Here is an 18,163-nt window from a genome sequence, read left to right on the forward strand (position 1 = left end):
CTTTCCAGTCCTCTTTACAGTTAGGCAGGGGTGAAGTGGGGGGGAGGATGGCATGCAGAGCAGTTTGTTTATGGACAAACAGGGATGTCCCTTAAATCCTCCTGAGAGGTCTTGATGAAACTTTCATGGAGTTACTCTGCAATCCTCTGCCCATGGTTTTTAGGGAGGGCTGCTTTATTTCTTATCCACGGTAGGACACTCCCACACCACTCAGCCATAACTTCAGCAGGCCCCATTGCAGTACGCAGGCTAGCAGCGTACGGGCCTGGGCGGCTTTGGGACACCAGCAGCAGTCTTTGAGACCTTCAGGAGTAAAATCACCACCGCCTGTGGAAAACGGTGCCAGTATTCTATACTTGCCCTATACTACTAGAATCATACAGCTGAGCAATTCCTTTCTCATTTCCCCTCCCCCCAGGGGGCCGTACTCAGTACTCACCATGGCTGGTGCTGTGACTGATGCCGTGCACAAGCAATCCCAAGCAGAAGTGAGAAGGTCATGTTTAAAACTTGTGGGGAGCAAGGGGAGAGTGTTCAGCATCTTCAGTTTCTCATTCTGCAGTGAATATGCTGACACTAGTACCTCTGTGTGTGTTATCTTCTGCTGCTGCCACTGCAGCCTTCAGGGTCCCCCCCACACACACACACACCTGCTGAACGCCTGAGCCAGATAAGGAGGAAAGAGAAGGGGACTTGGGAGGACGTGTTCCAAGGCATCTTGCAAGCCAGTGCTGGATCAGACTGTGAGCACAGGGCCTGGAGGATGAACACCGCAGGCAGCCTGGAGAAGGTAAGAGCAGAGAGGAGAGAGGCCCAGGAGTCTCAGCAGGAAAAGCTGAGGGAGCTGCACCAGGACATAATGGGGCTTCTCAGGAAGCAAACACAGATGCTGCTGGCTCCCTAAATCTATATCAATATTCCATGTGGCATCTGGGGTTTCTGCACTATCCCTACCACTCCACATTAAAGGCAATCACAGCTTCCCCTAAACTGACCTGTGAAAGCCACGGTTGGTGTATGTGTAGCTGAAATGGACATGAATGTTCTTTCCTCTTCATAAGCTCTGCTCTCTTAATTTATTAAACTTTATTACGTTTTTAATGTATTGGTTTTAAAATTGCACAGGTTATTTTGCACTGATTTTATTACAGAATAAAATTACAGTATTTGGAACTCATTCAGCTTTATTGGGTCAAAACATATACCAATGAGTGCTCAGCAGTTCTGAGAGTAACCATGTCACATAACTCATAGGATCATTCACAAACAAAATTAAGAGGTGCATTGACTATGTTACATTCCTGCATGTCCAGCGATCACCAAATGATTCCTACTAGGCCACAAAAGAGGAGGGCCAGGGAGAGCCACTACAACACCACACACTTCTCTGGCTCACTGTTAAAATGGTCTTTCAGAGCTGCCCAGAGCTATATAGCTCCGTGTTGAGCTCTTCTAATAGTCCTTGTATCTGGCTGTTCAAATTCAGCAGACAGCTGCTTCACCTCCGCCCTCCACTCCAGCGGAAACTTTTCCCCCCTTTGCTTCACAGATATTATGCAGGACACAGCAGGCAGCTATAAACCATTGGGGTATTTTTCTCACTGAGCTCCATTCTGGTGAATAAACAATGCCAGCAGCCCTTCAAATGACCAAAAGCACATTCAACTGTCATTCTGCACCTGCTGAGCCTATAGTTGAATTGTTGCTTGGTGCTGGCAAGGTGGTTTCATGAGCCAGGGATATGCTGCCTCCCCCGGGATCACTACTGGCATTTCAGCGTTCCCAATGCTAATCCGCCAGTCAGGAAAGAAAGTCCCTGCTTGTAGCTTTCTGAACATCCTGTGTTCTTAAAGATGTGAGTGTTATGCACCTTCCCTGACTACCTAATATTGATGTTGGTGATGCATCCCCAGTGATCCAACAATGATGTGTAACTATAGAAAAGTAGCCCTTTCTGGTGATGTACTCAGTGGCAAGGTGGTCTGTGCCAAAATAGGGATGTGTGTGCCGTCTATCACTCCTCTGCAGTTTGGGAACCCCACTGCTGCAAATCCATCCACTATGTCCTGCACATTGTCCAGAATCACAGTCCTGCATAGCAGGAGGTGATAAATAGCCCTGCATGCTTGCATGACAGTGGTCCCCGCTGTGGATTTCCCACCTCCAAACTGATTTACCATTGACCAGCAGCAATCCAGAGTTGCAAATTTGCCTAGTGCGATCGCCACTCACTTCTCCACTCTCAGTGCACCTCTCATTTTGGTGTCCCTGCACAGGAGGGCTGGGGCAAGCTCGGCACACAGATCCAGGAATGTGGCTTTGAGAATCTGAAAGTTCTGCCGCCAATGCTCATCATCCCACACCTGCATTACGATGCAATCCCACCACTCCGTGCTTGTTTCTCAGGCCCAGAATTGGTGCTCCTCCATGTGCAGCTGCTCCATGAATGCCAGCCACAACCTTGAAATGGCTCTTCCTATGTTCCACAGCACTCTGTCCTCCAAGAAATTGTTATGTTGCCCACTCATTCAGTTCTTCTTGCAGCTCTGCAAATGCTCCAGGATCGTGTGCTCTGTGCTTGCAATGCTCATAACAACAATGCAGAGTTGTGCAGGCTCCATGCTTCTGTCAGAGATGGCAGATAGCAAGGAGGGCTGTGCGGGTTTGTGGGATTTTGAAAAAAAGGCACAAAAATTATGGGATACAGATAACATTGTGGGATGGAGATAGTTGCACACTCAGAAGTTGACCCCATATTCCCAGTCACCCTACACAACTCGTTTCAGTCCCATCGTGCATTGCCAAAACTTCCAAAAACACAGTGCGCTGGACAGGGTCAAGTTGCACAATGGGATACCTAACCATGGTGCACTGCACTCTGCATCGACTCAAGCACTTCTGGTGAGTACGTGCACTGCTGACACAAGGTGCCACGTATGCATGTGCACAAGCAAAGTACTAACTCCGGCAACTGTATGCCAACGTCACTTGAGTCGACATATGTAGCCCTGGCCTAAGAGATATACTCTCTCAAAGAAAGGTGCGGCCTGAGATAGATGAAAAAATTCAATGACACCACATCCCATTCAAATAGGAACCCATTCATCTATCAAGGCTCACTGGTACTGCTTTGCTCTAGGCTATAGATGGTTTGAGAAGGTGTTAAATGGTGTTTACACAAGTGCTAAGGGGACTTCCCTGCCATTTTAAGATAACTCAGCTGAAAAAAAGTGCCTTTACTTTCTTGTGTAGACAAGGCTGTAGACGTAAGTGGAAATACTTTGAATCTACCCTAATGTGACAGGGAGCAAAATTTAGGATTTGGGTCAAAGAAGCTAGGTGAGGTTTATCAGGATTGCTTCACTTTCTCTCTCAGTAGTTGTCCCCCTTCCATTCCATGATCCAAACACCATCCTGGCTGCAAACAGTAAGGAGTGACCATGCTGTCATCTCGCCCTTCCCCCTCCCCAGGGGCGAGAGGCAGTAAAGCCAGCATCATGGCAACTAGTTTCATCAAGGCCAGGAAACCATTGTCAGGCCTTCAACGAAGGCTGATTGGTTAGCAGCACTTGGCAAAGGACTGATTCTCTCACTCTGCCTCTTTACTACTGAAGGGAGTGAGATGTGCTGGACAGCACCGTGTCTCATTGTATTAATTTCTGGTCAGTATATTCAAAAGCTGCAAAGATTTTTTCTTTAAGCCTAGGACATTATTAGATTGGGACACCAGGGGCTTGAGTTTTTTCTCATGTGACACCTGTAACTCAGTTGGAACAGCATTGAAGTCAGTCGAATGACACCAGTGCATTATTTAGTGCAACTGGAAAACAGCTAACACTCCCCATAACAGTTAGCAAAGTCTCACTTCCCTTTACACAGGACCCACTCCGGATGGGTGCTAAGCATCCACAATTCCCCACAGGTGTTAAAGGGAGCTGCAGCTCTCCTCAGAAGTTTGCTGACTGACTATCTGTGGTTTCTCCATTGGTAGGTAACGGGTAGCCTTGTTTTCTGGTCTGTAAGGCGGCAGCAAAACTGTTTGCCATGGATAGGAAGCACTCAGTAATTAGTTTACAGGGTTTGAATGTTTTTGCACCAAACACCAATTTGTGAAACTCCTGCTTTTGCTGGTTTTACAGCATATGAGATAATCTGACCTTTCGGCAGGGAACGTTCATCTTGATTCAATAAAACAAAAACTGTCTTTCCTGCCCCATAACTCCTTGTGTGTCAAAATATAACAATGGACAAAGGCTTTACTAAGCTTCAGAAACTGGAAGTTATGTACATTTCTAGCCATTGGGAGGCCCCTGAGTCTCAGACTTGGTTGATCCAAGCCAGACCCATTAAACTAGTCAGTTATGTTCCCCTGCTGCACAGCAATTTACTTAGAAGGTTGCCTGAGTGCATCTGCCATTGCAGTCTTCTGAATCCCTGGCTCAGAATTTCACACTCTATTTGATCTCATTAGGCAATTTTCCTGACATTCAGCCTGAGTTTTCCTCTTCCCATTAAACACCATAAACAATTCCACTTCCTCCTTGGCCTTTAGCAGAGCAGTGTGAAATGCCTGTTCCTAACCTGAATTCAGTCTGATCTCACTTATTGTTCTTTATTTGTACTGCAAATATTTTGTGCTTGAAAGTCCCAGTCACTGATCCCTTAGGCACTGTGTACACGTATGAAAAAGAAAGAACCATTGGAACAAACCTGATCTGGTTTTCATCAAAATTTTATTTTTAAACATTGGACTCATCAAGCAGCATTTATAGCTTACCAGAGCATCTTATCTGTGTAGCCTTTGTCTCCCCAATCCCCCTAGTATCATCACTGAACACATTTTGTGTAAGATTAGAGGTAAGATCCTTCGGGCAAGGGCCTTGCTTTTTATTTGTTCTATACAGCCTAATGCACAGTTTTGCCACTGCATAAATGATTAATAAATGTAGGTACATTTAAAAAAAAACCATCATCCTTTGCTTTCAAACACAGTCGTTGCCACAGTCTACAAAGGCGGGATTCCCAGTTGTCCTGGAGTTTGACAAAAATATCAGTGAGCAGGCCCACAGTCATATGCGGCGTACAGTCTGGTTTATGCAGGACAGAACTAAAACATAATTCCATCTTTCATTCACCATTCTGTTTCATGCAGTTGTCTGCATCATTGTAAGTTTGCAGAACAACCACTGGGAACAGGTCAAGCAGCAGCCTAGAAAGGGTTAAGGGATCCCTTTTTATCAAATGGCTGTGCAGGGTGTGTAAGGAAGCTGAAGACAGGAACACAGGTAAGTCCTGGCTGTGGATTGTGTCCAGTATTTTCTGTTGAGTTGTTTATCCTTTGTTATACATGATAAACCATGATCTGATGAAAGGACCTTACTTAACAAGGACTTGGCCAGGGCATTTGCTTCCCTTTCCTGGCTGGTGAAACAGCATAGCAGCCTACAGTTACTCACTGTGTACATGACTAGGAGATTAAGTGTAAGTAATGAATAAGTGAGGGAATCCACAGACAACAGCTGTAAACAATACCATGAAATCCAGATGCTGTGCTTTTACAGGAAATATTTCAGCTGTCTTGTGTTCCAGAAGAGACAGGAAATGCTATGCCAGACCAAAGTGGTGGCCCATCTAACTTCTGCTCCTCTCTCTCTGACAGTGGCTAGTACTACATGCTTCAGGAGCAGAAACTACACACTAGACAACTGTGGAATAAACTGCCCAAAGAGGAAGTTTCCTTCTAACCCCATCAGTTAGTCTTATGTCCTGACATACGAGGGTTCCCATTCCGTGTTAAAGCAAACATTTCAGTCCTGTGGATGTTCTCATTATCTACATAAATATCTCTGCTTTTTCTAAACCCTAAGAATCTTGTGTCTGAGCGCTTCATAATGGGTACAGCAAAATGTTGTGCAATGGGCAGTAGGAAAAGATTATTTACTTTCTCAATTCATTGCTGACTGTTGTAACGGCTTCTACAGTTTTCAGTTTTAAATCCTTACTCCAAACACACTGATGATTCCAATCTGGAACTGGTCACCATTGCAACATCCGGGCAGAGGTCATCTGTGTTGTGAAGAGCCATGCACTGACTTGTACGTTCTTAAGGTTGCTGGGTAATTTAGCTGAGAGTGTGTCCACACCTGAAATGCTACAGTGGCAGAGCTGCTGTAGTGCTTCCCTGTAGACGTTACCTATGCCGACGGGAGGAGTTCTCCTGTCAGCACAGGTAATCCACCTGCCCCAGAGCTGGTAGTTAATTCCATGGAAGAATTCTTCCATCAACCTAGCGCTGTCTACACTGGGACTTAACTTGGCTTAACTATGTTGTTCTGGAGTGTGGATTTTTAATACCCCTGAGGGATGTAGCTGGGTCAATATCATTTTTTAGCATAGACCAACCCTGAGTCTGCAGACCCTCAGACCCTGCGATCCTCCAGTAGGAAGAAATAAGGCATGTTTTCTTTTGCCAGCCCTAACATCCTGGCTCACTGCCTTCACACACTCTAGAACTACCCTCTTTCTAATGCTGTGCCAGTTCAGTGGTAGGGGATAATCCGATGCTGGACTATGTATAACCACACTGACATGATTTAAGATGTGCTCACTATTGGGTTATGTTGTATGTTGAAAAAAATAATAAGAAAATGCAATTTGTCAAGATGGCGGCCTTTATTCACCAAACTGCTCAGCTTAGCACTCCTCTATCATTGACTAGCAGTCAAATTTTATTAGCAGCAAGGGCCTTTTGTTAACACTCTTAGGGAATGGCTACATGTGACTTAGGAGGTGTGGTTCCCAGCTCGCGCAGACAAGCCCACGCTAGCTTTGCTCAAGCTAGCACCTAAAACTAGCAGTGTGTCTGCAGCAGGCTGGGCTAGCCAGCTAGGGACGTACCCAGGGGCTGGGCAGGATTGCACTAGTTTAAGTGGCCACCCATGTCATCCTGGACACACTGCTTCTTTTAGGTGCTAGCTTGAGCATGACTACATTTACATGAGCTGGGAATCACACCTCCTAGCTTAAATGTAGACGTACCCTGAAAACCCTCACGCTTGACTCCCACATCCCTCCAAGTCACACGTTCAATGTCACTTTCGTGTCATTTTTGTCTTATCTTTTTACAAGAATAACATAAATAGCAGAATGTGAGTGAGAGCGGCTTTCCCCTCCAGCTCTAGTTCCCTCAGGCCAGGTGGACTGAGCCTCACTCAGTCCCCCACTACAGCCAGCACACAAAGCACCCACTTCCCCTTGCCCTGTATCAAGGCTGCCCCTCTCCTAGCCTATGTTTAGGATACTATCTTGACAGCTGAGCCTTGACCACAGAAGACAGGCCCTCCAAGACAATGATGCGAATAAGAGTACTAGACAAGAGATGAAGATTGAGAGCCCTTCTAGTAAAAGGTACATGACATGTCATACAATACCCAGGGTGCAGGAACATCACCTCCAGATTCCTGAGTGGGATTTGGACAACAAAGATATGAAATACATGCACCCCTTCCCTGGATCCACCTCAGGTTTTATAGTGACCCCAGTGCACTGTGGGACAGGAGTTAGTGTTGCCAATCCCAAGCATGCAAAACTCAGGAGTCAGGAAACAAAAACTCATGAGACTGACTTAAAAATCATGGAATTTTCAAAAATAATAAATGGAGGGTTGGTTTTATTTGCTTTCTAGTTTTGAAGACTTTAGGATGCATGCGTTTACACTTTCCTCTACCACTATCATGCTAGAAACTTCCTTTTTTTTTAATGAAAGGTGAGAGTCTCACAGTCACATGATTCCAGAGACGGGGCAATACGAGAAATGCCAAATATCACAAGACTCATGATACAACCTCAAGAGTTGGAAATAGTGTCTGTACTCCCTTGCCCAAGTTAGCTTTGATCTAGCTAGCTCAAGTGACAATAGCAGTGAAGCCATGGAAGCATGGCTGGTGGCTACTGTAGTATGAACCCAGGGTGCTGGGTGGGCAGGACTAGCTTGTGCTGCTGCCTGGGTTGCTGTGGCTTCAATGCTATTGCGCTGACATGGTCTAAATCCCATTATTTTGTACTCACTATCAAAACTCAGGCTTTGTGTACATAGTAAGTTGCACTGGTCAAAATGAACTCAATTCAAAACCACTTTGGTTAAACTGCTGCAAGATACTTGTTTGGAGCCTCTTAACCCATTTGAAAACTGGCTTGTATCAATTAAATCAATTCCTTTCTGACTTAAGCTAAAGCACCACAAACCAGGTTAAATTGTCTTTAAGTGTTTGTCTTTATGCTGGCTCCCAGCCTGGTTGCTAGGCAACCCAGCAAGCTCAGTTGGACCCAATGAGCTCCCTCCATACGGTTTAATTTTGATTGGGCAGAGGAGCATTGCCAAGTCCGCTGTAATTTTTTTTTAGAGCCGCAGGCTGCAGGTTTTGGGGGTTTTATTTGGAGGTTGCTTTTTTGTAATAGTGGACTTCCATGCCACTCATACTTCTGCGCTGCTCCTGACGGCGGTGCTGCCTTCAGAGCTGGGCACCCGGCCAGCAGCCGCCGCTCTCTGGCCGCCAAGCCTGTGCTTACTTTGTGCTGGGGCTGAACCCCGCAGGGGCGCTGGAATGGGGGGACCACGGGGCCATGGACCCATCACTTTTTTCCTGCCTTAAGGGGGTAGGAGGCAGAGAGGAGCAAGTGGCAGGTTGGGGAGCCTCAGGAGGAGAGGCAGAGTGGGCATGGGGCCTCGGGAGAAGAGGTGGGGCGGGGTGGGACCTCGGGGAAGAGGCGGGACCACCATTCAGGTGCTGGTGGCCCCCACACACTTCTCGGGAGCTTCCAGTACTCCTGAGTCCTGGCAACTCTTTCATTTAAGCACTGCCCCCACACTCCTCCCTCTGAAATGGGCTGCGCTAGTTTTGGGCTTGTTCTGAAAGGCAGTGCCACTTTTTTCCCCCTTGTGTTGCCAAGTCTCACATCAGTGGCTGTTCGGTGCATACAGCGGTGCTTAACTTGCTCTCACTTCTGCTTAAAGCCTACTCCTGCTCCAACCTCAGCCTGTACCTGTTCCATTCTGGTTTCTGACTCCTGGCTCTGACTTTTGGCTACATCCCTTGGCTTACCCATTGGCTTCTGACCTTTGGTTTGACCCCTGGATCTATACTCGATTACTGGAACTGCTAGTACAACCACAGGCAAGATCCTGCTCTATCCACTGGGCAGCTTATAGTGTGTCCACACAGGGCTTTGCACCTCTTTACATCAAATAATTGTACAATACACTTTTAGTGGAAGCCAGTGCCAATGTATGTGTATACAAGGCCATACTACTTGATGTAAGGAGCTCTCAGTAACATGGGACACAAGGAGTATGTTTACACTGCCAAAAACAAAAACCCTGCAGCAGCACATCAACTTTGTCAACTGACTCAGGCTGGTGGGGCTTGTGCTATGGTGGGGCTAAGAATAGCTGTAAAGCCATTCCTACTCAGGCTGGAGGTAGGGCTCTGAACCCCTGCGGTGGGGGGGTGCAATGGTTCTCAGAGCTTCAGCTCCAGCCCAAGCAGGAGTGTCTACAATGCTACTTTTAGCCCTGTAGTACAAGCCCTGGGAGCCTGAGTCTGTTGACACAGACTCTGAGACTTGCTGCAGTAGGGCTTTTGGGAGGGGAGCGGGGGGTTGGTTTTTTGCAGAGTAGACATACTCCAAGGTCAGGGTTGATGTCCCACCATGCTCCATTCTGACACTTATTAAGAGATAAGGAACTCACTTCTCCTCTCCCATTGTAAAATCCATGGGGGTGGGAGGGCTCTCCAAAAATGTCATGAAGTTGGAGAGATGCAGATACATGTACCACTCAGGGGAGAGGTCTGTGACCACACAGCCCTTGTCTTCACTAGAAACAAAGGGATATTTTGAACATATGTAAAACAAATCTAGTGTAGAATATCAAGGTTGGAAGGGACCCTCAGGAGGTCATCTAGTCCAACCCCCAGACAGATTTTTCCCACAGATCCCTAAATGACTCCTTCAAGGATTGAACTCATAACCGTAGGTTTAATAGGCCAATGCTCAAACCACTGAGCTATCCCTCCCCAACAGGGTAAATTGACAGGGTAAATTGTACTTTTAACATATGTTAAAATCCTGCTCTAGACTAGGCAGATTAACAAGTTAGCTAACGTTTTAAAAACACTTTTTTCCTAGAGAAGGCATGGCCTTAGGGGACAGGAAGGAAGTGGCATGACAATACACACCCCCAAGGACTTACAGGGAGAGTTTAGCACAACCCCATGGGACTTTCCCTCCACGTGCCTCTCTATTCTCAGTCCCCTAGCTGCACAGGAGGAGTTGTGCAACATTAGGAGACTCCGTGTGGCTACACATTTCCCTATTGTCAATATTCCCTATTGATTAAAAATAAAAAGGAGTTAATGCTGCTTCCAGCAGACTTTCTGATCAGCAGAGCTGCTCCCCAACTCTGATTCCTTCCCACCCCCCAGTCCAGGAAGCCCTGATTGCATTGAGTTTACATGGAAGAGCATACGTAGGCACAGCAAGGAAGAAGCTGCTGCATCATCCTCTTGATGGTTGCTGCACAGATTCTGTGTGACTGTTTACTCCGCTCTTCTTGGGAGGAAGGAAAGGGCATCTGGACCCAGAAACATAGCACCTCTGCCCAGCTCCCCCATCCCAGTCACAGATACACCAAAATAAGGAATACTCCTCTTCTTATAAATGGTCTATAAACTGCAGGTGACAAAGCATTAACTCTTTTTTCAGGCATTTTTCTGGGTGTCCCAGTCATTGCTGAATCTATTCTCCCCCTCCCCATTCTATTAAATAGAAAGTTAATGTTGCCTCAATTTAGCAGTGGATTTTTCCCACTATCTTGGACAGCCTGGAAATCATCATGCAACAATGCCAGCTGAGAGATGATTCATTGTATTGGAGTCCCCTCCTGAACTTCCTGAGTAAATTTACAAGTGACAGACAACTCATTAAGGGAATCATTAAGAAAGGGATAGATAATAAGACAGAAAATATCATATTGCCTCTATATAAATACATGGTATGCCCACATCTTGAATACTCATGCAGATGTGGTCACCATATCTCAAAACAGATATATTGGAATTGGAAAAGGTTCCAGAAAGGGCAACAAAAATGATTAGGGGTACGGAATGACTGTCATATCAGGAGAGATTAATAAAACTGGGACCTTTCAGCTTGGAAAAGAGATGACTAAGGCGGGATATGATAGAGGCTATAAAATCATAACTAATGTGGAGAAAGTAAATAAGGAAGTGTTATTTACTCCTTCTCATAACACAAGAACTAGGGATCACCAAATGAAATTAATAGGCAGCAGGTTTAAAACAAACAAAAGTATTTTTTAATACAATGCACGGTCAACCTGTGGAACTCCTTGCCAGAGAATGTTATGAAGTGCAAGACTATAACAGGGTTAAAAAAATAACTAAATAAATTGTTGGAGGATAGGTCCATCAGTAATGGCTATTGTAATGGCATGGAGGATAGGTTCATCAGTCAGCTGGGGACTGACTGGCTAAGCAGCAGTTCTGCAGAAAAGGACGTGGGGATTATAGTGGATGAGAAGCTGGATATGAGTCAGCAGTGTGCCCTTGTTGCCAAGAAGGTTAATGGCATATTGGGTTGCATTAGTAGGAGCATTGCCAGCAGATCAAGGGAAGTGGTTATTCCCCTCTATTTGGCACTGATGAGGCCATATCTGGAGTATTGCGTCCAGTTTTGAGCCTCCCATTACAGAAAAGATGTGGACAAATTCGAGAGAGTCCAGCGGAGGGCAACGAAAATGATCAGGGGGCTGGGGCACATGACTTACGAGGTGAGGCTGAAGGAACTGGGATTATTTAGTCTGCAGAAGAAAAGAGTGAGGGGGGATTTAATAGCAGCCTTCAACTACCTGAAGGGGGGTTCCAAAGAGGATGGAGCTCGGCTGTTCTCAGTGGTGGCAGATGACAGAACAAGGAGCAATGGTCTCAAGCAGTGATTTCCCTACACCCCCCTGAATTTCCCCAACACCCCTCCCCCCCCAGTTTTGTGAACTAGTTACATGCTTTCAAACCTGGTGGCTGAACTTTGCGACTTTGTCCTCACCCACAACTATTTCACATTTGGGGACAATATATACCTTCAAGTCAGCGGCACTGCTTTGGGTACCCGCATGGCCCCATAGTATGCCAACATTTGTATGGCTGACTTAGAACAACGCTTCCTTAGCTCTCATCCTCTAACGCCCCTACTCTACTTGTGCTACATTGATGACATCTTCATCATCTGGACCCATGGAAAAGAAGCCCTTGAGTAATTCCACCATGATTTCAACAATTTCCATCCCACCATCAACCTCAGCCTAGACCAATCCACACAAGCGGTCCATTTCCTTGACACTACTGTGATAATAAGCAATGGTCACATAAACACCACCCTATACCGGAAACCTACTGACCGCTATACTTACCTATATGCCTCCAGCTTCCATTCAGGACACACCACACGATCCATGGTCTACAGCCAAGCTCTAAGATACAACCGCATTTGCTCAAATCCCTCAGACAGAGACAAACACCTACAAGATCTCTATCAAGCATTCTTAAAACTACAATACCCATCTGCTGAAGTGAAAAAACAGATTGACAGAGCCAGAAGAGTACCCAGAAGTCACCTATTCCAGGACAAAGAAAGTAACAGAACGCCACTAGCCTAGCCCCCAACTAAAACCTCTCCAGCACATCATCAAGGATCTACAACCTATCCTGAAAGATGATCCCTCACTCTCCCAGATCTTGGGAGACAGGCCTGTCCTTGCTTACAGACAGCCCCCCAACCTGAAGCAAATACTCACAAGCAACCACACACCACAGAACAAAAACACTAACCCAGGAACCTATCCTTGCAACAAAGCCCAATGCCAACTCTGTCCACATATCTATTCAAGTGACACCATAATAGGACCCAATCACATCATCCATGCCATCCGGGGCTCGTTCACCTGCACATCTACCAACGTGATATATGCTATCATGTGCCAGCAATGCCCCTCTGCTATGTACATTGGCCAAACCGGACAGTCTCTACACAAAAGAATAAATGGACACCAATCTGACATCAGGAATCATAACATTCAAAAACCAGTAGGAGAACACTTCAACCTCTCTCGCCATTCAGTAACAGATTTAAAGGTGGCAATTTTGCAACAGAAAAGCTTCAAAAACAGACTCCAACTAGAAACTGCTGAACTTGAATTAATATGCAAACTAGATACAATCAGCTTAGACTTAAATAGAGACTGGGAATGGTTGAGCCATTACACACATTGAATCTATTTCCCTATGTTAAATATCCTCACACCTTCTTGTCAAACTGTCTTAAATGGGCTATCTTGATTATCACTACAAACGTTTTTTTTCTCCTGCTGACAATAACGCATCTTAATTAATTAGCCTCTTAGAGTTGGTTGGGCAACTCCCACCTTTTCATGTTTTCTGTAGGTATATATATCTCCTCACTATATGTTCCATTCTATGCATCCGATGAAGTGGGCCCACGAAAGCTTATGCTCAAATACATTTGTTAGTTTCTAAGGTGCCACAAGTACTCCTGTTCTTTTTGCGGATACAGACTAACACATCTGCTACTCTGAAACATGCCAATTTAGTGACTGTTTGGAAATTTGAATTGAAATTGAAACATTAATACACACTTTAAAAGCATATACAGTGTATGATAAAATGTGTATCTGAAAGTATAATAGATTTGAAAAGTATGAACATAGACTAGCTTCCTTATACAGCTGCTGTTTTTTATGACAATGTCAGTGCATTCATTTTGGTGATGTTGGCCAACCTAACAATTTCAAATGATGATTTGTAAGCAAAGTCTAAATGAACTCTCCCTGACACCTAATCAGGACCAGATTGTATTTACATTCACACCTAATCTACCTAGATATCCAGCAAACAGAGCTGTGTTGCCAAAGTGATAGATTTTGGCTGGGGTTGGGTTACAAATCACTTGAATGCGGGGTGGGGTGTGTGTGTGTGGGGGGGTAATGAAATGTTGTTGTTCTTATTTTAGAGTAGCAGCCGTGTTAGTCTGTATCCGCAAAAAAGAACAGGAGTACTTGTGGCACCTTAGAGACTAACAAATTTATTAGAGCATAAGCTTTCGTGGACTACAGCCCACTTCTTCGGATGCGCATCCGAAGAAGTGGGCTGTAGTCCACGAAAGCTTATGCTCTAATAAATTTGTTAGTCTCTAAGGTGCCACAAGTACTCCTGTTCTTTTTTGTTGTTCTTATTGTATGAGTAAAGGGCAGTAGAACTGTACTTAGCCTGTGCTGATTGAGGGCATCAAGAGAGAGGGTGGGGACCTGTCCCTCTCCACTGTTTAAAGACAGAGCTGATTAGGCTCCATAGATAGTCTTTTGTTCTGTTAAGTGACTACTGCAGCTGAAATCACTGATAATCAGGTCTAAGTGCTTAGTCCTGCTGTGGAGACAGTGTTCCTGTGGGTACAGTGTTTTTGTGTAAAAGACAGCCCAGACTGCACTAGCAGTGAGGTTCCCCCACTGAGAGCTCAGCTGAAATCACTAAGAGCTGGGTGGAACCTCAAGAGACCAACTAGCAGAGGTCACAGTGACAGGTGGCAGCAGAAGGTGACTGCTCAGGACCATTGGCAACAGAGTGGTGGAGTGAACGGTGGCACAACGAACAGCCGTGGCCAGAGCGAACAGTGAGCAGCTGGAGGAATGAGCAAGGTGTCTTCTTGCCCCCCACCTGGGAGGTGTACTCACGTGAAAGCATCTCTGAACTCTGAGTCTCCACTGACCAAGGACAACCCCGGTGAGTGGGGTGCAGTGGAGGGAAAAGTGAGGGGCACGTTAAAGAAACATTTGTTTGTTGGACTATCTTTTAGTGACTTTGCTGCAGAATGCTAGATTTGTGACTGGGAATGGAAACTTATATAAATATAAGTCTTGCATCTGAAGAAGTGAGGTTCTTACCCACGAAAGCTTATGCTCCCAATACTTCTGTTAGTCTCAAAGGTGCCACAGGACCCTCTGTTGCCTTATATAAATATGTTTCCCAGTAGGCCAAGATTTTTTAAATGCATTATTTGCCAAGGTTGTTATCTCACATTGTTGCTATCTTGAGAGGTCATTATGTTGGGAAGTTTCTGTACTAAACATTTTTATTATTATAATTAATTTTTACATAAGAATGATCATACTGGGTCAGACCAATGGTCCATATAGCCCAGTATCCTGTCTTCCAACAGTGGTCAAGGCCAGGTGCTTCAGAGGGAATGAACAGAACAGGTAATCATCAAGTGATCCATCCCCTGTTGCCCATTCCCAGCTTCTGGCAAACAGGCTTGGGACACTCAGAGCATGGTGTTGCATCCCTCCCCATTCTGGCTAATAGCCACTGATGGACCTATTCTCCAGGAATTTATCTAGTTCTTTTTTTAATCCTGTTATAGTTTTGGTCTTCACAGCATCCCTTGGCAAAGAGTTCCACGGGTTGACTTTATGTTGTGTGAAGAAGTACTTCCTTTTTTTTTTTTTTAAACCTGCTGCCTATTAATTTCATTGGGTGACTGCTAGTTCTTGTGTTATGTGAAGGATTAAATAACATTTCCTTATTCACTTTCTTCACACCAGTCAAGATTTTATAGACCTCTATCATATCCCCCCTTAGTCGTCTCTTTTCTAAGCTGAAAATTCCCAGTCATTTTATTTTTTCCTCCTGTTTTCATACCCCTAATCATTTTAGTTGCCCATCTCTGTACCTTTTCCATTTCCAATATATCTTTTTTGGGATGGGGTGACCAGATCTGCACACTGTATTCAAGGTGTACACGTACCATGGATTTATACAGAAGCAATATGATATTTTCTGTCTTATTATCTATCCCTTTCTTAAAAAAAGCAAAGGTTTCAGAATAGCAGCCGTGTTAGTCTGTATCCCCAAAAAGAACAGGAGTACTTGTAGCAGCTTAGAGACTAACAAATTTATTTGAGCATAAGCTTTCGTGGGCTACATCCGAAGAAGTGGGCTGTAGCCCATGAAAGCTTATGCTCAAATAAATTTGTTAGTCTCTAAGGTGCCACACGTACTCCTGTTCTTTTTAAAAAAGCAAACAGAATGTTGGGAATCATTGACTGCCGCTGCACATTGAGTGGATGTTTTCAGGGCACTATCCACAATGACTCCAAGATCTCTTCCTTGAGTGTTAACAGCTAATTCAGACTCCTTCATTTTGTATGTATAGTTGAGATTGTTTTCCAATGTGCATTACTTTGCATTTATCAACATTGAATTTCATCCACCATTTTTGTTGCCCAGTCACTCAGTTTTGTGAGATCCCTTTGTAACTCTTTGCAGTCTGCCTGGGACTTAACTATCTTGAATAGTTTTGTATCATCTGCAAATTTTGCCACCTCACTGTTTACTCATTTTTCCAGATCATTTATGAGTATGTTGAACAGTAATGGTTCCAGTATCAACCCCTCAGGGATACCACTATTTATCTCTCTCCATTCTGAAAACTGATAATTTATTCCTATCCTTTGTTTCCCATCTTTTAACCACTTACTGATCCATGAGAGGACTTCCCTCTTATCCCATGATGGCTTACTTTCCAAAAGTCAATTTAAATTAAATAATTTTTTTTAATTATATTTTTTTAGAAATCTAGACCTGTTATGTGTTTTGGTGTAACTTGCATTATCCTTATGTTAAATTTGCATTATCCTAACAAAACATGTACTTTATTCATATCTCTTTTATATATCTCATCGGTCCTGACACACACACCCCCACCCGGGTAAATTTGGACACCACCCCGAATTTCAATTCCTGGGGAAACCACTGGTCTCAAGTTGCAGTGGGGGAGGCCTAGGTTGGATATTAGGAAACACTATTTCACTAGAAGGGTGGTGAAGCACTGGAATGGGTTGCCTAGGGAGGTGGTGGAATCTCCATCATTAGAGGTTTTTAAGGCCCGGATTGACAAAGCCCTGACTGGGATGATATAGTTGGTGTTGGTCCTGCTTTGAGCAGGGGGTTGGACTAGATGACCTCCTGAGGTCCCTTCCAACCCTAATCTTCTATGATTCTATGGTGTCCCTAGCCTCTGTTTGCCAGAAGCTGGGAATGAGTGACAGGGAATGGATCACTTGATGATTATCTGTTCTGTTCATTCCCTGTGGGACACCTGGCATTGGCCACTGTCAGAAGACAGGATACTGGGCTAGATGGATCTTTGGTTTGATCCAGTATGGCTGTTCTTATGTAACTCACCATAGTATAAGCACTTGGTCTGGTAATAAATCTCCGCAGGATCGGGCCCTTAATGTTTTACTTGTATAGCATCAAAATTACAATACAGCACAGATTATACTTAGCATGGCCATTACATTTCTGTTACTCTGGGGAACTACTTTGTACTAAAAAAATTACCTCCAAATATTAATAATTATCACACACTTTAATAGTGGGTCCATTTTTTAGCGTTTTTAGTTACTGGAATCTCTTTCAAACACTAACCCAGCTTCCTCATGTTACAGATCACTAAAATAAAACGGGAAACTAGATGCACATAGTCTGGAACGAGAAAACAGGGCTTTCAGTCCAGACACGTTTTCAACTAAGAAATCTTCCTGGAAAATCCCCTTTCCCCCTCCCTGCGCGCGCACACACACACACACAATTTTTAAAGCAGCAGCAAAACTTACTTCCGATAATTTTGTGAGAGAACGGAGCCTCATTTGCAATGCAGACGGGATCGGTCCCATTCTCCATTTCTTTAGCTTCTGGTAAGCCTTGTCTCCTCGTGCTGTCCCTGAGGCGTTGCTTCCTTTTCAGTGTTGGCTGAGTTACAAAGCACTGCTACTTCTTCTGCGCTTTTCCAGTAAGGCGCCGAGACTTGTTGCCAAATGTAAATTTCCTCCCAACCACCTTTCGATTGGGTAAATGTTTGACAGTCCGAATCCCAGCTCTTTCTCTCTCGGTTCAAACACTGCTGCAGAATGTGAAAGATCCCCCAAGGAAACCACAGGGTGACTGGGTGGCAGTGCCCACACACAATTTACACTCTTGCCTTGTGCATTAGCAACATCCCTCCCGTCGGCAGG

The 18,163-nt window shown here is 44.8% G+C and overlaps 1 protein-coding gene across 3 annotated transcripts in view; it reads right to left on the reverse strand.

The window, feature by feature from the left end:
• Positions 1-18,163, reverse strand: part of LOC101947155 (organic solute transporter subunit alpha-like) — a 57,443-nt gene that overhangs the window by 36,377 nt on the left and 2,903 nt on the right. The window contains exon 3 of one of the 3 annotated variants that reach the window (XM_065579399.1): positions 17,765-18,051. The exons of the other annotated variants lie outside the window; for them this stretch is intronic. Coding sequence (XP_065435471.1) covers positions 17,765-17,831 — 67 coding nt within the window. The 5' untranslated portion in view covers positions 17,832-18,051. The remainder of the gene's footprint in view (positions 1-17,764; positions 18,052-18,163) is intronic. 3 annotated transcript variants of the gene reach the window in all.

The sequence above is a fragment of the Chrysemys picta genome, chromosome 1 (assembly GCF_011386835.1).
Source record: "Chrysemys picta bellii isolate R12L10 chromosome 1, ASM1138683v2, whole genome shotgun sequence".
Lineage (NCBI taxonomy): Eukaryota > Metazoa > Chordata > Testudines > Emydidae > Chrysemys > Chrysemys picta.